The following is a 21779-nucleotide window of genomic DNA, read 5'->3' as shown; positions in this document are numbered from 1 at the left end:
GAGAGAGCGAGTCTGGAGCCAACACAGCGACTGCTGCTCACGACGTTAACCCAACTGGCGTGACGCCTGGCCCGGCCCGCACACAGCTCACTGCACCGGCACAAAAACATTACAACAGCGACATCTAGCGTTGCCCCAGTTATCTACAACTGATGAGGTAATATATTAACATGAGCCAACTGCTTGTACATTGAAATATTATTATTATTATTGAGAGACTTAAAACGATTAATGCTGAACTGGTTTTAAAACTAGACTTTATTATAGAATCACTGTAAACGACGACACACATCAATTACATTTAATCGATATCCTGTGGCCTCACACTTACTTTAGTTAGAGTGACAACTATGTATTCATAACAATAATACATTAGGTAACTTTTATCACATTATTATTCAAAATGTAGTGTTTTTATTACAACCATCTACACGTTTCTTATCAATTTTAATCAGTTTTTGTCATTTATAGATTCATTTGCACCATCATCATGTTCTTTATATATTATGCACATACATATACACACATTACACACGTACACACACACACGCGCGCGCGCGCGCACACACACACACAGATTAGATTAGATTACACTACTTAAGTAATGCTTTGTTACATTACATCATAACACTGCAAAACATTTCTGTTTCATACTTATTATTATTGGATCATATTTTCTATAATCTACTTGTTTTAAATTGTTTTCTGCTTCTGATTTGAACAGGAGAGAAGGAGAGAAAGCACTTATTCCTCACAGCATTCCATTTCAAATCAGGAAATCCACGGGAGACTAAAACACGTCCGAGAAAGCACGTGAAGGCAGCATTGTTTGAATGAGGAACACATTTTATTTTTTTATTTTTTTAAATCAAGTTGTTCAAGTGCAACCAGGAAACAAATAGAAAATATCACATTTCTTACATTTGTTCTTTTGGATCACCTGAAGCTGCAGAAACAGCAGATTCACACCTCCTCCTACTCCTCCTCCCTCATCCATCCACACTGTGTGTGTGTGTGCGTGCGTGTGTGTTACCATCATTAAAGAGCACGTCTGCGTCAGTCTTTATTGCCGCACACTTGGACTTTCACCAGCGCTCGCTACAACTTTAAGAAATAAGTGACTGGTTTTTTTTCCCTCTCTTCTGCAGGAAATCACATGGAGGTGCTCTTGCGCTCACATGACACTCTCACTCAGACCATGGCAGCAGAGATCCATGAAGGTACAGTGCGCAAACTTGTCGCTCTCTTCCTCTCACGCAAATGTGCGGTTTTCACTTTAACGGTGTTTTGTGTCGTTGCAGTGTCAGGAGATTCGGTAATTTTTTGTTGTTGGTTAATTTGTGTATTTAAAAATGGGGAGCTTTCTTTTCGCTGAAGTCGATTTGTGGACTAACGAATGGGAACTTTTGGTTACGTTAAGATCGCAATGAAGTTAGTTCGTCCAAGAGTGGTAATTACTATTTTAATGTTGTCATAATGTGTGTAAATGAAGATACATTTAAAGAGAAGCAGTGGATTTTACTGTTTAAGTGTTACACTGGCTTTATGAGACTGGTTGTTTTTTTTCCTGCCACGTGAAAACTGTCATCTGGTCACTTCACTTCTCAGGCAGCACATTTCCACATATTTCTAGTGAATGACCTCAGATTTGATGTCTTCATAACATGTGCAACACACTTACTGTAAGATTCTGATCTGCTATCAATTCACTGAATGTCTTTATCTTTGTTTTGGAAATATTTGTGGCACTGGTTCAAAATCTGTGTAATCTGTGCTGGGGTGGCAGTAAATCATATGACAGGAAACAAGATTATTTTTATAATAAAATATATGGGACTGCCATCAAGTCAGCTGTGGGCCTTGGAGATACATGAGCACAATGCAGCATTGTATGAGAGGGACTTGTCCCCCAAAATTCTTAAAGGTGCATTATGTAATAAAACTAAAGCAACTGGTCATTAAATCCTCCTAATATGTCACAGAGACTCAGGAATAATGTTCATATAACAAACTGAACTCACCAACAACAAAAGTACAGACAAAATATTTGCATTAAAAACAATATTTTGCAGACTGTCATGTTTATGTTTGAAATCCTGTTTTGGCATGTGGGGCCACCTACCGCCGTCTACCAATCATTGCAGTCAGTAGAGTCTCAGCTGCCGAGCAACCACGGGTTGCCAGTTATGTCAGAAAACTAAACCTAATAGACCTCGGTATTTTGAATTTGAATGTAGTAACCGTTCTTGGCCACATTCTTACATATGGCACCTTTAAAGTTTACCACTTGAACAAATATTACAATTTAAATAAAAAATACATTATCCTGCTCTGTGTTGCTGCAACAATTATTCTATTAATCGAGTGCTAGGTTACTCATCAACTATTTTGATAATTGATGAATCTGAGAAAACATTAACAATGCATAATAATTTTGGTTTGTGTACATAACAACACATAAAGTGAACATTTTAAAGACCAAACAGGTACTAAATTAATCAAAGTAATTTAAAAACTGATACACTGTAGCTTTAATATATATATATATATATATATATATATATATATATATATATTACGTGTAATTAATATATGCAGTAATTCAAATTCAAGTTATATGTGTCCCAAAACAATCGGACCATGTAATTGGTTGATTTCATACTTATTTTATAGATTATTAAACTATATACACTCACTGGTCACTTTATTAGATACACAAAACACCTAGTAAAGTCGCAGTACTGGAAGAGAAGTGTGAGGCGAGTGATGGTCAGCTGCAACATCCACCTTCACCAATATGTAGTTACACACAGTAGCTTTAATGGTTTACTCTGTACTTGTTCTTTTGGACGTTGTTTCCCCAGAATCTTTGCTGTGTCTTCAGTGAGCGAATCCTCTGGCATCTCATTAGTGACTGTCAAGAGTTGCACCATAGATCTTGTCACAAGACAGCGTTTACAGCCTCAGCTGAAATGACTTACCCTCAGCCACATACTGTATCTATGTGATCACATATCTTCTAAATAGCAGAGGAAAATATGTATACTGGTGGCCTAGAAGTTGCACAACAGCACTTTTTCATGCCTGATACTGATGCTGATATTGTTATTACAGACTTACATCAGTGTGATGCAGGTTCAAATGAGTTATTGATATATTGCGGAGATTAATTTAACACCCTGCCATTTCCAGCCATTTAAAAACAACATGAGTAACAAATATTCTTTTTTATCTTAAAACACGATCACACAGCGGATGATTACTGCAGCGTGGTAAACATGTGCAGCCCTCGGTCACGTTCTGGTCACACGTTGCATCTTCACAACCTGTGCTCCGTGAAGCATTAACATAATGGTTAGGGTTTATGGATCGTAAAGGATTTTTCCCTTTTTCTTTTGCTGATACAGTGATTTTGAGTAATTATAAGAATCATGTCCACTCATTTCCAGTAAAAGTGATTCATTAACTTGTGTTTTACAGTCATAATGCCCTCTTCCCTAAAGAAAATAGCCACATTTCAATGTAAATCATTTTCACACAGACAAACATATAACAGAAAAGCAGAATGATGATAGTGATTAAGTGATTAATTGGTGAAATAATTGGCATGAAATGCAAACATCCATGTCAACAAATCAACAAAACAGTTATATGTAATAATAGTTTATTAAATACAATTTATATATATATATACACAAAATACAAAAAAGGCAGCTAAACATGTGCATAGATATATATATATATCATATACATGCACAAGCATACATGTACCCATCAGGTATGGGCATGGATATTTGATTACATTATTATTAATTTGATTACAAAGAGTCGATCAGTTAATGTGACTATCTGCGATTATATTACTTTAAATAAAATATTTTATCAATGATTGCACGGATTCTCAAACATCGTTCTACTCCAGTGGTGCATCTATTATCACAAGGTGGCAGCGATTAGTTAGTGGACTGTCTGCATGTGTGTTTGTAAAAGTGATGACATTTCAAGTTTCTTGAATGCATCTTGAAGCTGCTCCTCTTTGCTCGACGAACAGTAGATCCCGCAGAAGTGATCCAATTTACCAGGGTCTTTGAATGCATCTTAGCTCAACATGCTGTGAAACCTGCATTACTTTCACTAACTCTCATGCACTGGAGTTTAGAATACTCCAGTAAACAATTACATTGAATATTCATAAATAATTTTTACTTGAACTACCCATCCCTAGTATCTGTACACACCATACTTACATCCACACACACATCTATTTATATCCATCACTGTCATGTGCCCTTTTAAGATGTAATATTTGCAATATACAACATGAAAGTTTGCCATGTCTTTGAGAAATATGATTCACTCTGGTAGTCAAATGTTAAAAGCTCCAGGTTCTGTCACAAGTTTGAGCCACAGTTTTGGGGAAATGTTTGTGCCCTCACTCTCTAACTTGTGATGATCTTGGTAACACATGGTTTTTCATTGTGGCTGGGATGTAATGCCACATGATGTGGATGCTGTTCCTCTTCCAGGAGCAGTTCCGTCTTATTACAGAGAAGTCCATGAGGCTATCCACTGTAGGACGGACGAGAGAGTGCAGGTGGAAGTCTTTCAGCGACTGCTCCAGAGGACCGATCTCTCCAAAGCTGCTTTAGCCCAAGTGAGGCGTTCACATTCAAGAAATCATTCAGTAAATAAACATACACTGAAATTAGATAATGCAGGTGAATCCTAACACTGGCCTGTTTTAGAGCCACACAGTTCTAGAGCTCATTCGGCAGTGATTTCATTTTTATTCATGAATGAGTCTGATATAATGACTGATCACTGGTGAATTAAAGAGCTGCACTCTCAATAACTAGATAAACAAAACACTGGCATCGCTGCTGTTTGCCCAGATGAGACAGGTTTTGTTTGTTTCTAACGTGCACACAGGTGTTACGTATAGGAAGCTGGAAAATGCTCTTCTTGTTACTTGAATGCTGAGATATACTGTAGGCTAATGTCTGTCGTATACCTCAGAGTCAGAGACAGAGTTATTCCCTGGAATTTCCCGTTTCCTGAGCTTCCAGCGAATCCTTGCTTTTGTGTCAAGTGAGCACTTTTTTTGTGTCAAGGAATGCAAACCACAGTTCAAAGTATTAACCTTCAGGTCATATTGTCTTTGTCAGATTGCCGAGCATGTTGACTCCACAGACGGATTCCTCAGCAAGTTGTCCTTCTATAAAGCGCTCGCTTTGATCGCTCTCGCGCAGCAAGGAAAGCAGCCCAGTCCTAAACTCCTGGAGAACTGCATACAAGGTAAGTGATGGTGTTATGGCAACAAGAACACAATACAGGTTTTATTTGGCTTAATGAGTCATTTGCCCCAGAAAAACCGAGATGGATGGTATCTCATCTGTACACATTGCTGTATCACATGCACGAATACAAGAAAAAAAATCCCAGAAATAAACAACAAGGAAGTTGAGTAAACAAACTAAAAGTGAGCGTGTGGTTGGAGCCTCTAAGAGAGTGGTCATCAATTAATTGGTAACCCTAACCCAGCATCAATATCTGGTCTGGCAGATAATTATTTGCTAAAACTGACAGTTACTGAAATTAAATGTTTGGTTTGAAAAAAATAAAATAAAAACACTGCTATTAACAGCAGGTCTGTAAAATTTTGGACATAAGACCTATTCTCCAACTCAGCCGGTGTGATGGAGACGTCTGGAGACGTTTTCAAGAAATTTCATTCAGTTCTTCTATTTGCCGAGTTCGCTGGTGCTATGTCTATGCTATAGTCAATGGCACACGCTAGCATGGCATTAGAAACACTCATACCGACTACACAGTGCACCCGAGGCAAATAAATTGTAACGGCAGACTATTGATGTACATATCTGTGTTGATAGAATAATATTTGAACTACATAATTTTTGAGAGACTACTTTGAGGCATAAATCCTTGAAATTGCAAGGTTGGTTTTATTTCAAACATTCTATCAATACAGAAATCGGCAACTAGAAGAACTGAATGAAATTTCTTGAAAGCGTCTCCATCACACTGGCTGAGTTGGAAAATAGGTCTTATGTCCAAAATTCCGAACTATCCCTTTAACATGTTAGGCTCAAAGAAGAATCAATAATTCTTACTATTTAAATGATGCACAATGAATATTAACAGAACAAGTACGTATCTCACACGCATGTGTCTTTGTAACAAGCTGCTGATTAGAGACATTGTCCACATTGTTGTTAGCTAAAGGCAGCAAATGTGGGTTTTTAAGACACATTGCCTGATGATGTCATGGACCAGGACAAGGCAGAACAAAGGACTCAAAGGTAGGATTCTGAACACAATTCAATCAGAGTTTATTACCAGGCAGAGGTTCGGTACACGGGAGGTCAACCGGCACCGGTACAAAAAATGTGAGGTTCAAAACACAAAAAACTATAACTGAGGACAAGAATGGTGGAACGTGAGCTATGAACATCAACGAACTGGCAGCAAGACAAGCCACATGCAGGTGTGGGAGACACAGTCAGGGATCAGGTGCACACTGAGGGGGCGGGGCAGACAGGAACCTGAAACAGAGACGGACGGGTGAGTGATCACAAAATAAAACAGGAAGACAAGACATGGAACATGAAGGGAAAGAAAAAACAACAACAAGACACTTAACTGATGTGACAAATCTTGACAGATGAAGACTCCGTGTTTTGGCCCAATATTCAATTGTCCTCAGCCACATTTACTTGCTGATCCGTGCTCTGTGTTGGGGTCTCAAACTCAAACAAAATTGGGGCCACGGGTCATCTATTAGTTATTATTATCATATTATCAGATTCAGTAGGGGTGTGCGATTATTTTAAAATTATAGAACGATATTCCAATATGATATCACAAAAGAAATTGATGATGATGGATGAAAATGATCATTGATATTTCTCAAAATTTCAATATAAAAGTAGCTCTGTTGGTATGGTTGGTATAGTTCACAATTATAATGTATTTATGATACTAAATTACTCAAAAAATATACACAAATGATTATATTATGACTATTATTATTACAATAACTTCATATTATGTAGTGGGCAACATGCAATTATTTGGAGGGCCATGAGTTAGACCATCCACAAGAATATACAGACTTAAAAATCATGTGGACATTAATAAACTGCACAATAGAATAACAAGGGAATTAAAGAATATTAAAAAAAAGCTGTAATATAATATAATAAAGTGATTAATATTGAACAGTCAGTTTTTAGACCAGAGCATTTCTCATAGTTTCACCAAAAGAATCTTTTAAATGTGAGTTTTTTTTATTCCACAAAACCACTCCATGGTGTGTGATAGAATACTGACCTTGAGATGTCTTATATAATGAATATTCTTGGCTTTTCAATTTGAACAAATTATGGAAATGTACATGGTGCCAAGAGAATGTTTAAAAAGCATTTGGTTAAACTGATATCTCATATTTCCCTCATCTTTTTTTATACAAAGGAACAGATTTGATTTAACGAAGGAAGAACAGTTTGTAAAGATGACTTTGGAAAAGTCTTTGCCTGTATGGTTTGTTTGACTACATCTCATGCTTTCCTCAGTATCCTGAGGGTTTTGTACATGAAAACCAACCTTTTCTCTTCCAGGGAGTCTGTCATCAATCACAACACCTAAAAAAACACCCATCACCCAGCATATGGTAACAGTCACAAATAAAACATAGTCGAATTTAGATTGAATTTCAATTGCAATTTTCAACCTCATAGTTTTAGCCTCTTTCACAACTGAATAGAAGTTAGCAATTTTGGTTAAATCCAACCTCATTTGTTTTGTTTCCTTTTGCCAGGGAAGCCTTTGTTGTGTTTAAGTCTCACATTCGTTCACTTCACCAAGAGTGGGAAGATGATGGGGGAGGTTTTTATGGTTTTCATGGAGTCAGCCATTATGCTGGCTTACATCCATTCCCAACCTTCTGTGATTATTCAAGGCTCTCTGTGTGTTATTTCAGGTGTGGCCAGTATGGCAGCTTACTGCATGCCATTTCCTCGTCTGTGCTCCAGCAAGTTTTCTGCATTTGTCACAGCACATTATGTTCACTTCACAAACCTCTTGGAACGTACACGCGGGGATAAATAACATGCACGCATGCACAATACTGTGTTGTGCTAGAGACAAATACAAGTCAGGCACGTTGTAATCTGTAGAAGTGGGAAGTGGTTTTAACAGCACCATTCCTCCCAGTTGGGAAATAGGTTTCTGCCTCTATGTATTGATTTAATCATGGAAAGTAAATGTTAGCTCTGGTTGCAACATTTGACAGAATTACCGAAACCTCAGCTTGGGGAGCCGAAGGACCTGAGCGCACTGAGGATGCAGCCGACCCAGGAGGACACGCTGATGATGTCCTACACGCTGGACAAGCTGCTGGCCTTAGACACAGTCCAGGTGGAGCTTATACCTGAGAAGAAGGGCCTGTTCCTCAAACATGTGGAGTACCAGGTCACCAGCCAGGTATGGAATGCTATAATGCTATAATGTTCAAACATACAATAAATACAGTGTTTGTCTTTTTTTGTATGACTGTGTTTATTAGTTTTTGGTGTCATTATGGGAAAACCTCCTAGCAGATTTTGGTGGGTAGGTGGGCCACACAGTTGGTTGGTAGTGGTTAGCACTCTTGCCTTTGCAGCAAGAAGACCTGGGTTCATGACCTCGTCTGACAAGGGTCTTTCTGCATGGAGTTTGCATGTTCTCCCCACAGGGCTCAGCCTTAGCGATAGGGTGAGGAGTAGAACCGCTGCTTCTCGATGTCCAGAGGAGCCAGTCGAGGTGGTCCGGGCATCTGGTTAGGATGTTTCCTGGACACCTCCTTCTTTGAGGAGACATCGGGGGCCGACCCAGGACATGCCGGAGGGCTTATATGTCTCAGATGGCCTAGGAACACGTTTGGATTCCCCTGGAGGAGCTGGCAGGCTGCTGCCTCTGTGACCTGGACCCCGAAGACGACAAAGAACCCATTAAATTTAGCAGATTAATTTAAAAGGGCAGATAATGGAAACATTTCAAGATGGGCTTTTTTTTGGAAATTTGTGTGGTTTCTCAAGAAATTAAATTCAAATCACTTAATTTAAAAGCTGAAGCACGTCCTGTTTATCATTATTTTATCCATTAACTTAATTTTAGGTGGTAAAGAGACATTGCGTCAATAGACAGCTTTACAGAAGTTGACACGTTTTTGCCTGATTTCCCTTTTTTTTCTGATCATTGTTTTTTTTTATTATTTTATTTGCAGCGATACAAAATATCAGTTTACAGGCGATACAGCGATTTCGACGTGTTCCACGAGGTTCTGCTACAGAGATTTTCCTACAGAGTGATGCCAGCGCTGCCACCAAAGAGGATGTTAAAGGGAGGTGCGTTGCATAGTCTGAAATGTTTGTTTACTCTAGCATTGATTTTAGTCATTTATTTTATTCATATAAATGTCATTTATACATCATTACTTGGGGTGTGTGTGTGTGTGTTGGCGGGGGGGGGGGGGGGGGGACTCTGTTTGCTGCATGTGTTTGGGTTGATAAGGAATGAATGTTTTTCCTTGTCAGTTTGAATACAAACTACTGCTGCTGTTGGTTCAATGTTTCAACCAGACATTGTCATTCTTCAGAGTTATTGCCTGAAGGAAAAAAACAAAGAAAACAAAACAAAAAAATGAGGAAACCTGCAGTGCATTAAATGAGCCTGTTTCACTTCATGAATCTAAATATCCCGTCCGACAATTTGTTCTCTTTTGCCACAAATTTTACTGATTGATATGTTCGGCTTTTCCTTACGTACACAATGATCATCATGGTTCCAACAACACAGATGGATTTGTTTTACCTGTCAAGAATGAGTGATGTCAGGAATGTGCTCCTATAACATTAACTCATAATGGACATCTTAAAGGTGCAGTGTGCAACATTTAGGAGGGTTTTATCAGTGGAAATTGAATATCCTACTCCAGTATGTCTGTATCTGTATAATTGTATTTTTTATTAATAATAATAATAATAATAATAATAATAATAATAGTAATAATAATAATAATAATAATAATAATAATAATGTTTCTATAGCAGCCCAAGAGGACAAACCAACCAAAGTTAGAGCTTCCGGTTTTGAAATGGAAACTCACTATGCTAATAAAGACAAATCTGGCATATGTAGGCCACCGTAGTTCATCAAGAGAGAGGGATGAGCACTGCAACTAATGACCGTAATGACAAGTATGTGGACACAAAGCTCTATTTCTCTGCTCTTTAGTATCCATCCATTCGTCTTCTACTGCTTTATCCTCCACATGAGGGTCGCAGGCCAATCTCAGCCGACATAGGGCGAAAGGCGGGGTCACACCCTGGAAAGAAAGTTTTCCAAAGTTTTTGGAAAATTTTCACAAATATATCACAAACAGTCTTGGAGTTATGGTAATGAGAAGTATGCATGCCAAATCCTAACCCAGGATGGTAAAAGAAGGGTTAATCGAGTAATAATTGACAGATTCATCGATTATTGAAAAATAATAATTGTTAGTTGCAGCTCTAATCAGAATAAACAGCAAGATTCAATATCGGTAACAATCTGTATTGCTGATGATCAGTGGTATATGACAGCGTCCTACAAACAAACTGTCAAAAGGATGTGTCCTTATGCTGCATGACTTTCACTACCATGATATTGTGTGTGTGTGTGTCCACAGTGCTGACATCTGTTTCCGAGCGGGAGTTCATCGAGGGCAGGAGACGTGCACTCTCCAGATTCATTAACCTGGTGTCGCGGCATCCTGTCTTCTCAGAGGACGAGCTGGTGAAAACCTTCCTCACCTTCAGTGGCTCCGTATGCAGTTTATTCATCTCTACTGCGGCTTTAGTTCTGTGGCGTCCAGCGACCAGCACTTTTCACAGCCACTTTTTTTTGTCCGTTACAGGATGTTCAGACCAAGCTGCGCGATGCATACAAGAAAACTGGTGATGAGTTCATGACCAACAGAGTTGCAACTCAGGCAAAGGTTTGTCTCGTCTATGTTCAGTATTTATGGAAACATAGTTTCCCTCAAAAGAACAAAGCTGGCTTTGATTGTGTTGTATGCTTTCCCTGCTGTAGGACTTTCTCCCCGCTGACATTCAGGCTCAGTTCTCAACAAGCAGAGAGCTGATCAGAAATATCCACAACAGTTTCCAAAAGCTGCGGGACAGAGCAGAGAAAATGGCGGAGCGGTCGAAGGAGAACGCGACGGATCTCCTCATGTTTGGCAAGGAGCTCAGGTATGTCGTGACACTGATTATGTGACGCACAAGTCCAATGGTATCCAGAGGAAACAAATGTTATCATATGATCATCTGAGTTGTTGCATTTAAAACACATTTTTTAAAACAAAACCAAAGATACGACATTAGAAAACAAAAGAAAAACAAGCTCTCTCTCTCTAAAATTAAAGATCATGCGTGAATTAAATCTTCACAACTTTATCTTCAGTGACTTCAGAGTCAACCTCGTGTAAAACAAGCAAACAAAAACACTCCAGAAAAAAAAGCCCTTTCATGTCAAAGGCTTATTTTTCACTCCGTTGGTTTCATGCTGATTTAATGTATTATTTTCAATTGCTGCTGGGGTTTTTCTGTATTCTATCTATACCAGGATTCACAAAGACTGGATCAGTTTTGGTCCCCAAACAAATTTGCAGAATTTTCCCAACCCTTTTAGTTTACTTATGTGTGTACAGTGTGTTTAAAATTAGGTTTTAATTAAAATACCAAACATCTCTTGGAAAGGATTCATTTACCAATTCAAAATGATATTAGATGTTACAGATATGGCTGTAAAGTAGTCGTAACATTATGCACAAATTAGCTCTTATCATGTTTTCCATCTTTAAAGAGTCAGTCCCTCTATAAGAAGTGTGGGGAAACACTGACCTATGCAAAAATGTGTACTGCATTAAGTTTTAACTTCTTGATTACAAGTGATATTTAAATAAAATAATCCAAATCCTTGGATAGCTCACTGTAAAACATTGATAAAACACAAATTAATGAATTCAAATTGATTGGAATGCCACACTTGTGATAACAAGTCTTCCATATTCAACCACTGCACTCACAAAATGAATTCATGAATCCTTAATTCCAGATTTAAGACAGTATGACAGTATGTCCATGAACTGATGCTGTTTTCCTCAGCACTCTGGGCTCCGACACTTCCACTCTTCCCTCCTTGGCTTCTTCACTGAACTCCTGGGGGCAGCTGCGTCAGTCCCTGAAGAGTCTGTCCGTGGAGTTTGCCGTGTTGTCAGAAAAAGCCGCTCAGCAGGTAAACATCCCCTTACTCACATCATCACCTGCTTGTCCGAATATGGCAGTGCTCTGTAATAAATGTTGTTTTGCCCATTTCCTCAGGGCAGTCGAGAAGAGGATGATGTTGTGGAAAAACTGAATCTTTTCCTGGATTTGTTGCAGTCGTACAGAGTGAGTACATTTCCCCTTCGGGTTTCTGCCTCGCTCATTTGTTTCGCAGGCTTCAACCAACAGTTATTTATGAATTAGTAGTTTAGTCCGTAACTCAAAAACTGGTTATATTGATAATGATGGTGTTTCACATTTCTTTGTTTTGTCCACAAACAAAAGACTTTGTTTTACTGTCATAGGAGAGCAAAGAATCCACAAATAAACCAGAACATATTTCACATTTGGAATCAGATAATTCATTTTTATTGATTAGCAAAATAATTTGGGATAAATGTAGTTTTAATAAATAATAACATATACTTAACCTAACCACTTAATGCCGAACCATAACCATAACCTAACCACAATGTATATTGTCAGCCCTAAATTTAACCAGTTCCTCTGAAGTGAGGGTCTGTTTCATTAGGACAAGGTTTTGGTCACAATAACGACTACTGGCCCTGATAAGATCAGTATTTATGCCAGAAAAGGTCCTAGTGTACACACAGACACACACGAATACAGACCCACACAAACACAGACACACCCAGACAGTCCAACATTGAGCAGAGGAAATGTTATAAATAAATTGATAGATTACATAAAATGTAAATGAAAATGGCATAATAGAATCAAAGTAAAAACCAAAATAAAATTCTGCGACTAAATTTGACATGGCTGACTTCCTGTTAGCTGAAGTTTGTAGACGTGTTCTAGGTCAGCCTCTTGTGCCACATGTGAAGTTTCGATCGGTCACTGTAGGGCAAAGTTACAGGGCACTTCCTGTTTTGTGGCGAAACAGGGAAAATTAGCCAAAATTCCGATTGCTGTGGCCACGCCCTCTTGAATCTGCAAGACCTTTTGGTAACGTTTTGTCTTTGATGTGTCCAGTACAAGTTGAATTTTTTTTTTATGTTGGCATGAGTAACATCCTCAGACGAGTTTGTTTATTTACGAAACGTGCAATTCGCCAAGATGGATGCCAAATTCAAAATGGTTCCCTTCCTGTTGAGTTGAGGCCATGGTCCCGATACACTTTATCGTTCGCCCTGGGCTGTTACATGTTTCCACCAAGCTTCATGAAATTTGGTGCAACTAAATTTTGCCTTGGTCCTAGTGGGTTTGACTGTTGGGGGGCGCTACTGAGCCATTTTTCAGTTTAGTACGTCGTAAATGTGATCTTTTTGGAAGAAAAACTATTTCCAGGAATTCTGATATGCCCTCGCATCACTGTGTGAGTATTTTTGGAGTTTGCAGGCCAGTGAATGTTTCTGTAAAAACACAGCAAAACAGGAAGTGTGTATTTTCTTATATAATCCACATCCACTTGTCAGTATCTAAAATTCAGGTTATTATGTAACAGTTTCAATAAGTCTATCTGGCTTGGCTGTTTCATATTTAGTGGTGAGTGGACTGTTTATTAAACTGGTGGGCAGATGAATTGGAATTCCTCAGTGAAAATCTATTAACTGAACATTCTTTACTGTTCTGTGCAGTTATGCTACTGTGATCACAGGTTTTTTTTCTGTCTTTTTCTCTAGGATCTCTGCGAGCGCCACGAGAAGGGCGTGCTCCACGAGCACCAGAGAGCTCTGCACAAGTACGGTGTGATGAAGAGGCAGATGATGAGCGCCACGGTTCAGCCAAAAGAGCAGGCGACAGTGGAGCAGCTGGAGTCACGGATTGTTCAGGTGATCATTCTCTTTCAGTCCCCCCCCTCTCTCTTCACACATTGTAAGGCTCTCAGGCTGCGTCTGCACTGATTGCATTCATTTTTCGAGTGTGTCTCTTACTGATACACACACTTTGTTCAACACTGTCATCACATAACTTGTATCTCTCCATTAGCCTTTTAACACATCCAGCATATTACACTGCATGCATACAAATGATACTGGGGGACAAAAAGAAAGAGACAGAGATAAACACACATTTGTCGTTTTTCCAGTTTTGAGGTGTGATATTTACAACACATAATGGTTTCTCATTTTTAAAATATAAAACATCAGTGCAAGAATTAATTCATATTTCCAACCAATCACTGAATACCTGACCAGATTACCTTTACTAAGAGTTATTTTATTGAAATACTTATGATTATGGAACGATAGTGAAGATTAACCCTCGGTTTTACTTGTTTTTTGGATACTGGGTTTAAGCTACATACAGGGGTCTCAAACTGGCGGCCCGGGGGCCATATGCGGCCCCCCAATCGATTACATGCGGCCCCCCACTTAATGTTACTCATGTTATAATGAAAACATGGCCCATGACATGACATTAAATGTATCATTTACAACATTCAAATACACTTGTTAGGGCCCGAGCCACGAATGGCAGTGTCCCCCGAAATGGCTCCTGGTACGAATTTTAATAACAGTTACAGCACACTACTATTAATGAAATTTAAAATAAATGTCTATTTTTGATATTAATAATACATTAATTTTGCATCATAAATAGTATTATTAAATATACGTGTGATATCACGATGCAATATTGTGAACAGTTGTTTTTTTATCCCACTTTTTTTTCCCACTTAGGCTGGCCCCCTCTTGACCACAATAGATGCACATTGGCCCCCAGGTCATTTGAGTTTGAGACCCCTGGTTTAATATATATTTAATATATGTTAAATCAAGGCCAATAATACATGTCTAATAATACATAACAGTTCCCTTTGTTACCAGATTTTTGATAAATTATGCTATATACTGTTATATCATGTATAATAAACTATTAAAATGCCTTTATTGTAATGACATGTTCATGTTAAATGCTTCAAAATACATACATTATATACTAGGGATGGCACAATATCACTTTTTCCAGTCCGATACTGATAACACAACCTTGAGTATCTACCAATACTGATATCACGATAACTCTCCTCCCTTAAAGAATAGTGGAGAATGCAATATATAGGATTTTTTGGTTGGTATCGGATTCAAAATCTTTCTCTCTGATATCTAACATAGTGATTTTGACCAATATTGGTCATATTTACTGATGCATTTCTGCACCAAGCCTTTGAAAATTTACCAAAAACAATTAACATGTATTAATTATGTAGTATAATAGGGAGAAAAAAAAATGTAGTATAATATGAACGTTTGAAGCAATGTGTGATCGCATGAAAAACTTTTTAAAGGTCTAAGGGTTTGCCATTCAGTACGATTCGTCATCTGGGGACCATGAATGTCCCCTTAAAATGTATTAATTATCATTTTGAAAGAACAAAGTTGGGTTTTGAATTTTAAATATTCGACTAACTCTTTAACCACTATAACTTGGAATAAGATTGGAGAGTCAATCTTTCTCTTAATATTTGTTTTTTTTTCCCCCCTTTTGTGCAACAAATAGCAAGAGAACGCCATTCAGACCATGGAGCTGCGTAACTATTTCTCCCTGTTCTGTCTTCACCAAGAGACACAGCTTATCTTCACCTACCTTCCAATCACATCCCACATTCTGGGGGCTTTTGTTAACTCTCAGGTGCAAGGACACAGAGAGGTGAGTGTGCACGTCTGGAGATAACTGCAAACCCTCAGACTCTCGTCTGTATTTGTGCAGCACGAGGGTCGAGTCAGGTTCAAAGTGGCTTTTTTTTTTTTTTTTAAATCAGACAAAACAACTCGGTTGGTTAAAGTGATTGAGTGAATCTCTCCTGCATCTGTATCTGTATGTTTGTTTGGTGAGACAACCCGATCTGATATTTTCTCATTCCAAAAAGAACATAAACCTGGAAATTACCCAGTTATTGACTGTGTAACAGCCGTATGGTAAATAATGGATGTCACAGAGTATGTTAAGTTAAAAATCACCTGTTGAGATTGAATTTCACTACATTACGAGTCAAAACAATGCTAAAGCAGCCTAAGTATTTAATTTTAAGCGTATTGTTTTTACATGAGGATGGTGTTCGGTATTTGATTATCATCGCTGTCATGGAGATTACGTTTTTTTTGGCTGAGTTTCTTTCTCCCTCTCTTCTTAAGATGCATAAAGAACAGATTTTTATTACATTTTCTGCAAATGTAGGCCCAAGGAAGGAATGACCCAAGGAAGAAATAATCAGATTTTTATGGTGATACAAATATGGATTCAGGATTTATTTTAAGATCATTTTTAAACCGACCGGCTGTTAAAGGTGCATTATGTAATCAATCTAAAGCAACTGGTCATAAAATCCTCCTTATATGTCACAGAGACTCAGGAATAATGTTCATATAACAAACTGAACTCACCAACAACAACAGTACAGACAAAATATTTGCATTAATCTACCAATCATTGCAGTCAGTAGAGTCTCAGCTGTCGAGCAAACAACGGGTTGCCAGTTACGTCAGAAAACAAAACCTAAAAGACCTCGGTATTTTGAATTTGAATGTAGTAACCGTTTTTGGCCACATTCTTACATATGGCACCTTTAAGGTTTTTGTGTGATTAATACTAAACGTTAAAATAAAAAATATATTTTTTTTTTCTTCTGTTTATTCCAGATGGGCGAGGTTTGGAATGAACTCCAGCCAAAGCTCGGATGTCTCTTTGGTGGAAAGAACGGACTGAAAACCTCCATCTAAAAGCTGTAGTGAGCTGTGAAGCACAAATGCTGCTGCTGCTGCTGCAGATTTCAAACTGGAGAATAACTTTGCTCTGTGAGCTTATGCAAACAAATATAACGCACAGCTTTGTAGTATCTCATTACACAATATACGTTCCATTCAGTGAGGTTTGATCATCGTAACAATATCAAAATGAACTGGAACTTTGTTGCTCAGGAGTCATTTTTATGAAGATATGTCACTTTTCATCCAGATCAACAACTAAAAAATCCTCCTAAAGCATGAGTTCTAACATTTCACAAACTAATATTATTTTCAATCTCTCGTCATGAAGTTTCGGGTTTCAGGTTCCTGAAGAACTTCAGGCCGACATTGGATTATGAGGATGATAAAGCAGCATTCTTTCTATTTTTAAAGACAAATGTTTTTTCCTACTGTTTACTTGTTTACAACATAACTTTCTTTACTTTGTTTGCAGGACTCCCTTTTTATTTGATAAGCTATTTTCTTATAGAACACGACAAAGGGCAGATATTTGACTGTTATTGATTAAGTGGGTCAGTAATAAATAACACTATAACACATTCACTACAAAAGATGAATGGTGTGAATTCACTTAAATTAAAGTGGACTAAATCACCCCACACAGTTTAAATCACCTTGTATACATACATCAAGTCATACACAAGTCTTCACAGATGCAGATATCGAGTTAAATGTGTGTAATTGCGCACATTATGACACAAACACAACCTGAAATTATTTGATTCGATTTTTTTTATTATTATTCTTATTTGGCATTAAAACAATGATACACACATTTATCTGAACATTAAATGTAAAAAAAAAGGGACAAAATTCAAAATATCAATAACTTTGTGGCATAGAATGTGAAACCCAGTGAAATTAAAACTGTAGATATTGTAAATATTTTATCACAGAAAAATAAAGATCCTTGCTCAATGATGTTAAATCCTTTCTAATGAAAAATAAAATGGCAGAATTTAAAAAGATATTTGATTTGTTGTACCGTGGATACTTAAAGACACAGACTGTACAGTTACATGGTTCTTAAAAGTGCACAATCTATTCCCTCCCACTGCTGGAACAAGAACATTCAGGATTAAATGTCAGATTGGTGGTTGTTTTTTTGGTCCCACGTCGTCAGCACCACCCAGGTAATCTCACAGCTCCTCCACCTCTTTCAGTGTGTGGCTGAGAATCGTGTCGTGACCCTGGAACTTGAAATAACCGACAAATTTCTTCCTCTGGAGTATCAAGGGGAACCACAGGATGTCATCGGGCCACATTTGGCTGAAGGGGATTTTGTCAAATTCAAACCACTGAGGCCTCATTTCTGGGAAACAAGGAGAGGCAGGATTCATCTTTGAGGTTTGAGGACTTAAACATTTTATAACTGACACACTTCTCTACAAGAAAAAAAGTGTGATTTTAAATGGAGTGAAAGGAAGTGTGCTGTCCTAAAACACTCACACGTTCACATGTTAATTGACAAACTCCTGTTTTTTAAGCTCAACAGTAATGTGAGAGATGGGAGAAAAGACAATACACTATCGTCATTCTGTGCTATAGACTCCTGAAGTAGACGATCCATGTGGGTGTCTGAAAGTTACAGTCTTTATAGTATAAATTAGAAAATAGATCCTCTTAGTGTTTCCCTGCTGAGCTATAGTGAAGGGATCGATAAAATAATCGATAAAATAATTTAAAATCACCTAGAATCTAACTTCAATTAAATGTACTCTCAGCAATGTGGTCTTTTGGCTAACTTTTGGGCTGAGGAAAGAACACAGAGCTATTTAACACATAGCTTAACTAATATGACACTGGTAGAAGCTCTAAAACTCATAGTTACTGTGCAAATTTAAAGTTAAATACAGATAATAACTTCCGTCAATTCAACTTTGGCATCAACATCTTCAAATAAAACAGCTTATTTTGCAACTTCATCTCTTTGTCCTGGGGACCGGATAACAAATAATTCAGAGCTTAATCACTTGCCGGTTTCTTAATCTACAAACCTTTGACTTCATTTCCTCCTCTTATCTCTTCTCTCTCTGCCTGCCTGACTCGTCTTTCCCTCCAGACTCTTCACTGCTGATTTTCTGAGCTGTGGTTTGCCTACAAACGTCCACCCAGTTCAACTTCAAACACTGATTACTGCGCATAGTGCCCGCCACCCACCACTCAATACAGTCAGCATGTTTGTTGTTGTTTTTGTCCACAAACCAATTTTTTTCAGTTTTGATTATTAAATGGAGCAAAGAAACAAGAAAATATTCACATTAAAGAAGCGGAAAACTAGGAGAGCCTGTTTTAATTAATAAAAAAAACCCTCTAAAACTGAATAATCCATTTTCAAAATAGATGACTTGTTTATTTCATTTAATTAATTTAGAACCCACAAAAACCAATGTATATTTATCTAAATCGAAAGGGACATACGCATAATAAACAGAATCTTTTGTTTAAGGTTAACTGCTTCATTTAACTGCCCCTGCTAATAACAAAACTAACATAATCAGGACAAGCAGAAAATAAAGTGCAAAAGTAACAAGCTTTATCGACTCAGTGTTCACTGAGCGAGTGCTGTATGAAAAAATAAATTAAACAGGACATGGCAAAAATGAGAGGCTTCAAATTAAAATATTTCAAATGAATTTCTAATACTTTCTGAAGTAGCCTGCTACCATTAGCTGTTTCACTCCATCAAGCCTGTAGAAATATGATTAAAAAATAAAATTTTAATTCTAGTATATTGCAATTCAATTGTATTCTCCCCTCTGCTGCTTAATTCAATAAATTGATTTCCCTGCTACTGCTTTTGTACAGGGACAAGGACAGTAGTCCAATTAACTGGTGTTGTAAAGCTACAACCACGGCTTGACTTAACTGTGTGTGGAAACATATTGATTATGCTGAAGATCATACCATCTGACTCTGTGGGTTCTCCGTTGTAGGCGTCCGCTCTGAAAATGTGGACGTCGAGTAGCTCCGTTTCTCCAACAAACTCAAACTTTATGTTTCCGATCTTCTCGAGGGCATCGACCGTGAGTCCGCTCTCTTCTAGCAGTTCTCTTAAAAATGAAAAGATCACAAAAATTAAACTAAGGTCACGTTACAAGCATGCACTCGTCGATATCAGTGGTTCCGTTTCGATGGTTTCCTCATAAAGACAGAAACATCCCAGCACCACAAGTTCATGTGCAGCAGAGTTTCCTCTCTTTAAAGTCATTTTTAAAATAATAATAAATAATCACAAGGTAAAAAGCACACGATTTTGACAGACCTATTTAAATCCATGCGACGCTAAAGAACAGAGACAGTGGATCAAATGGATTCTGTCAGTCTTTTATTTTATTATACTTTCTTTGACTATTTTGTTAAGTTAACAACTAATGCAGCAGTCACAACATGAGGAATTTGCACTGAAACACAGACCGGGATTATCCTGAAGACCAGAATATCCATGGTTAATTTACTTCAAAGTGCAACTGAAATTATCTTGAAGTATTTCTGATTGTTTTATGTTCCTCACAAAGCAGCTCTGTTTTCTTTTTTCTTTTCCACATTTGAGAGAAACAAGCTCAGGAATGAGCTTCTTTGCCTTCAGCACTTCCTTCCTTTGGCTTTGAAACTAATTTCCTGTTCGTGATTGAGCACACATTGCTCACACTCAACATTGATTCCTTTTATCTGACACACAACACAAAGTCCCAAAACAGTGCTGCAATTAAAACACATGTACTGTATTCAGTTAGCTCCTTAGTTGAAACAGGTACCAGGTATTACTGTTGTACAGATCAGTGTACTTGTTGACGTGGACATGGCGAGAAAACCAGTGAAACTATGAAATTTGGATTTAAAATCACCTAAACTGATGGTTCAGAATCAAGCCAGGGTTTACACTGGATGAGCTGATAAAAAAGGACAATGGTATTGACATTATGTATAATAATTGTTCTGTTTGTCTTGTAATCTGTGACTGTTGTTGTGCTGTCTTCTTGGCTCTTGGGAAATAGATTTTTGAATCTCAATAAGGCTTTTTACCTGGTTAAGAAAAGAATACACAGACATACATATATATATATACGGCTGATGATATAGTGTAGTGAACCAACATTTCAAATGTTCTCCTTCATGCAAGTACTTTTAAGGTTATTTAAATTAATCATTAATCCTCAAGTTTTTTATTATTATTATTATTATTATTATTGTCAACTGACTTTTTCAGATGGATCGGTGGATTCCATGACATGAAATACTGAGTTCTCAAAGCAACATCGTCATCACCAAGCTCGTGTGTCACTCATGGTGCGTGTACCACAATTTGAGAACCACGGACTTCTTAGTAGAACACAAACAGGTGAATACAAACTTTATTCATCCACTTTAAATCTGGATTTACCTCCTAGCAGCACATTCAATTGCTTCTCCAACTTGGACTTTTCCACCAAAACCGTTCCACCTGCCAACCCCGAACCCCCTCTTCTTCATGCCCAGCAGCACTTTGCCCGGCTGGACCACCATCACCAGTGTCAGCAGCTTGGTGCTCAACATCTCGCCTGTATGGGGACGGACGTTAGGAGACGTAAACACCAAACACGACGTAAAAAAGAGTCCCTAAACTAAACATAAGCCACCACCTTAACCGGTTAACTTAGTTACCCCCGCGTGAACATCGTTAACTTACCGACTTCTACCCGCTAAACTCACACGTGTA

At 37.9% G+C, this 21779-nt stretch overlaps 2 protein-coding genes across 2 annotated transcripts; one reads left to right on the top strand and one right to left on the bottom strand.

Moving 5' to 3' along the window:
• Positions 1-4530: 4530 nt before the first annotated feature.
• On the top strand, positions 4531-17928 carry snx8a (sorting nexin 8a). Its single transcript, XM_083897136.1, has 12 exons — positions 4531-4654; positions 5166-5295; positions 8312-8502; positions 9284-9404; positions 10727-10863; positions 10955-11035; positions 11131-11291; positions 12207-12336; positions 12423-12491; positions 14012-14161; positions 15834-15983; positions 16973-17928. Exons 3-12 carry the CDS (start codon positions 8362-8364, stop codon positions 17051-17053), a joined length of 1221 nt encoding a protein of 406 aa, XP_083753262.1. The 5' UTR covers positions 4531-4654; positions 5166-5295; positions 8312-8361; the 3' UTR covers positions 17054-17928.
• A 291-nt stretch (positions 17929-18219) lies between these two features.
• On the bottom strand, positions 18220-21616 carry nudt1 (nudix (nucleoside diphosphate linked moiety X)-type motif 1; the record flags this gene model as incomplete). The annotated part of the gene is made up of 3 exons (XM_083895994.1): positions 18220-18392; positions 19988-20133; positions 21465-21616. 3 exons carry the CDS (start codon positions 21614-21616, stop codon positions 18220-18222), a joined length of 471 nt encoding a protein of 156 aa, XP_083752120.1.
• Between the last annotated feature and the right edge of the window lie 163 nt (positions 21617-21779).

Source organism: Microchirus variegatus (genome assembly GCF_963457635.1).
Source record: "Microchirus variegatus genome assembly, chromosome: 10".
Lineage (NCBI taxonomy): Eukaryota > Metazoa > Chordata > Actinopteri > Pleuronectiformes > Soleidae > Microchirus > Microchirus variegatus.
The sequence above is the reverse complement of the archived record's forward strand: the minus strand, read 5'-3'. Positions and strand labels throughout refer to the sequence as shown.

What these genes read in the sequence shown, in the direction of transcription:
- snx8a (XM_083897136.1), top strand. Translation starts at nt 8,362, where the DNA reads ATGCAGCCGACCCAGGAGGACACGCTGATGATGTCCTACACGCTGGAC. An exon ending in TGGAGTCACGGATTGTTCAG is followed by an intron (nt 14,162 to 15,833) that starts GTGATCATTCTC and finishes TGCAACAAATAG; the next exon opens with CAAGAGAACGCCATTCAGAC. An exon ending in AGGTGCAAGGACACAGAGAG is followed by an intron (nt 15,984 to 16,972) that starts GTGAGTGTGCAC and finishes TGTTTATTCCAG; the next exon opens with ATGGGCGAGGTTTGGAATGA.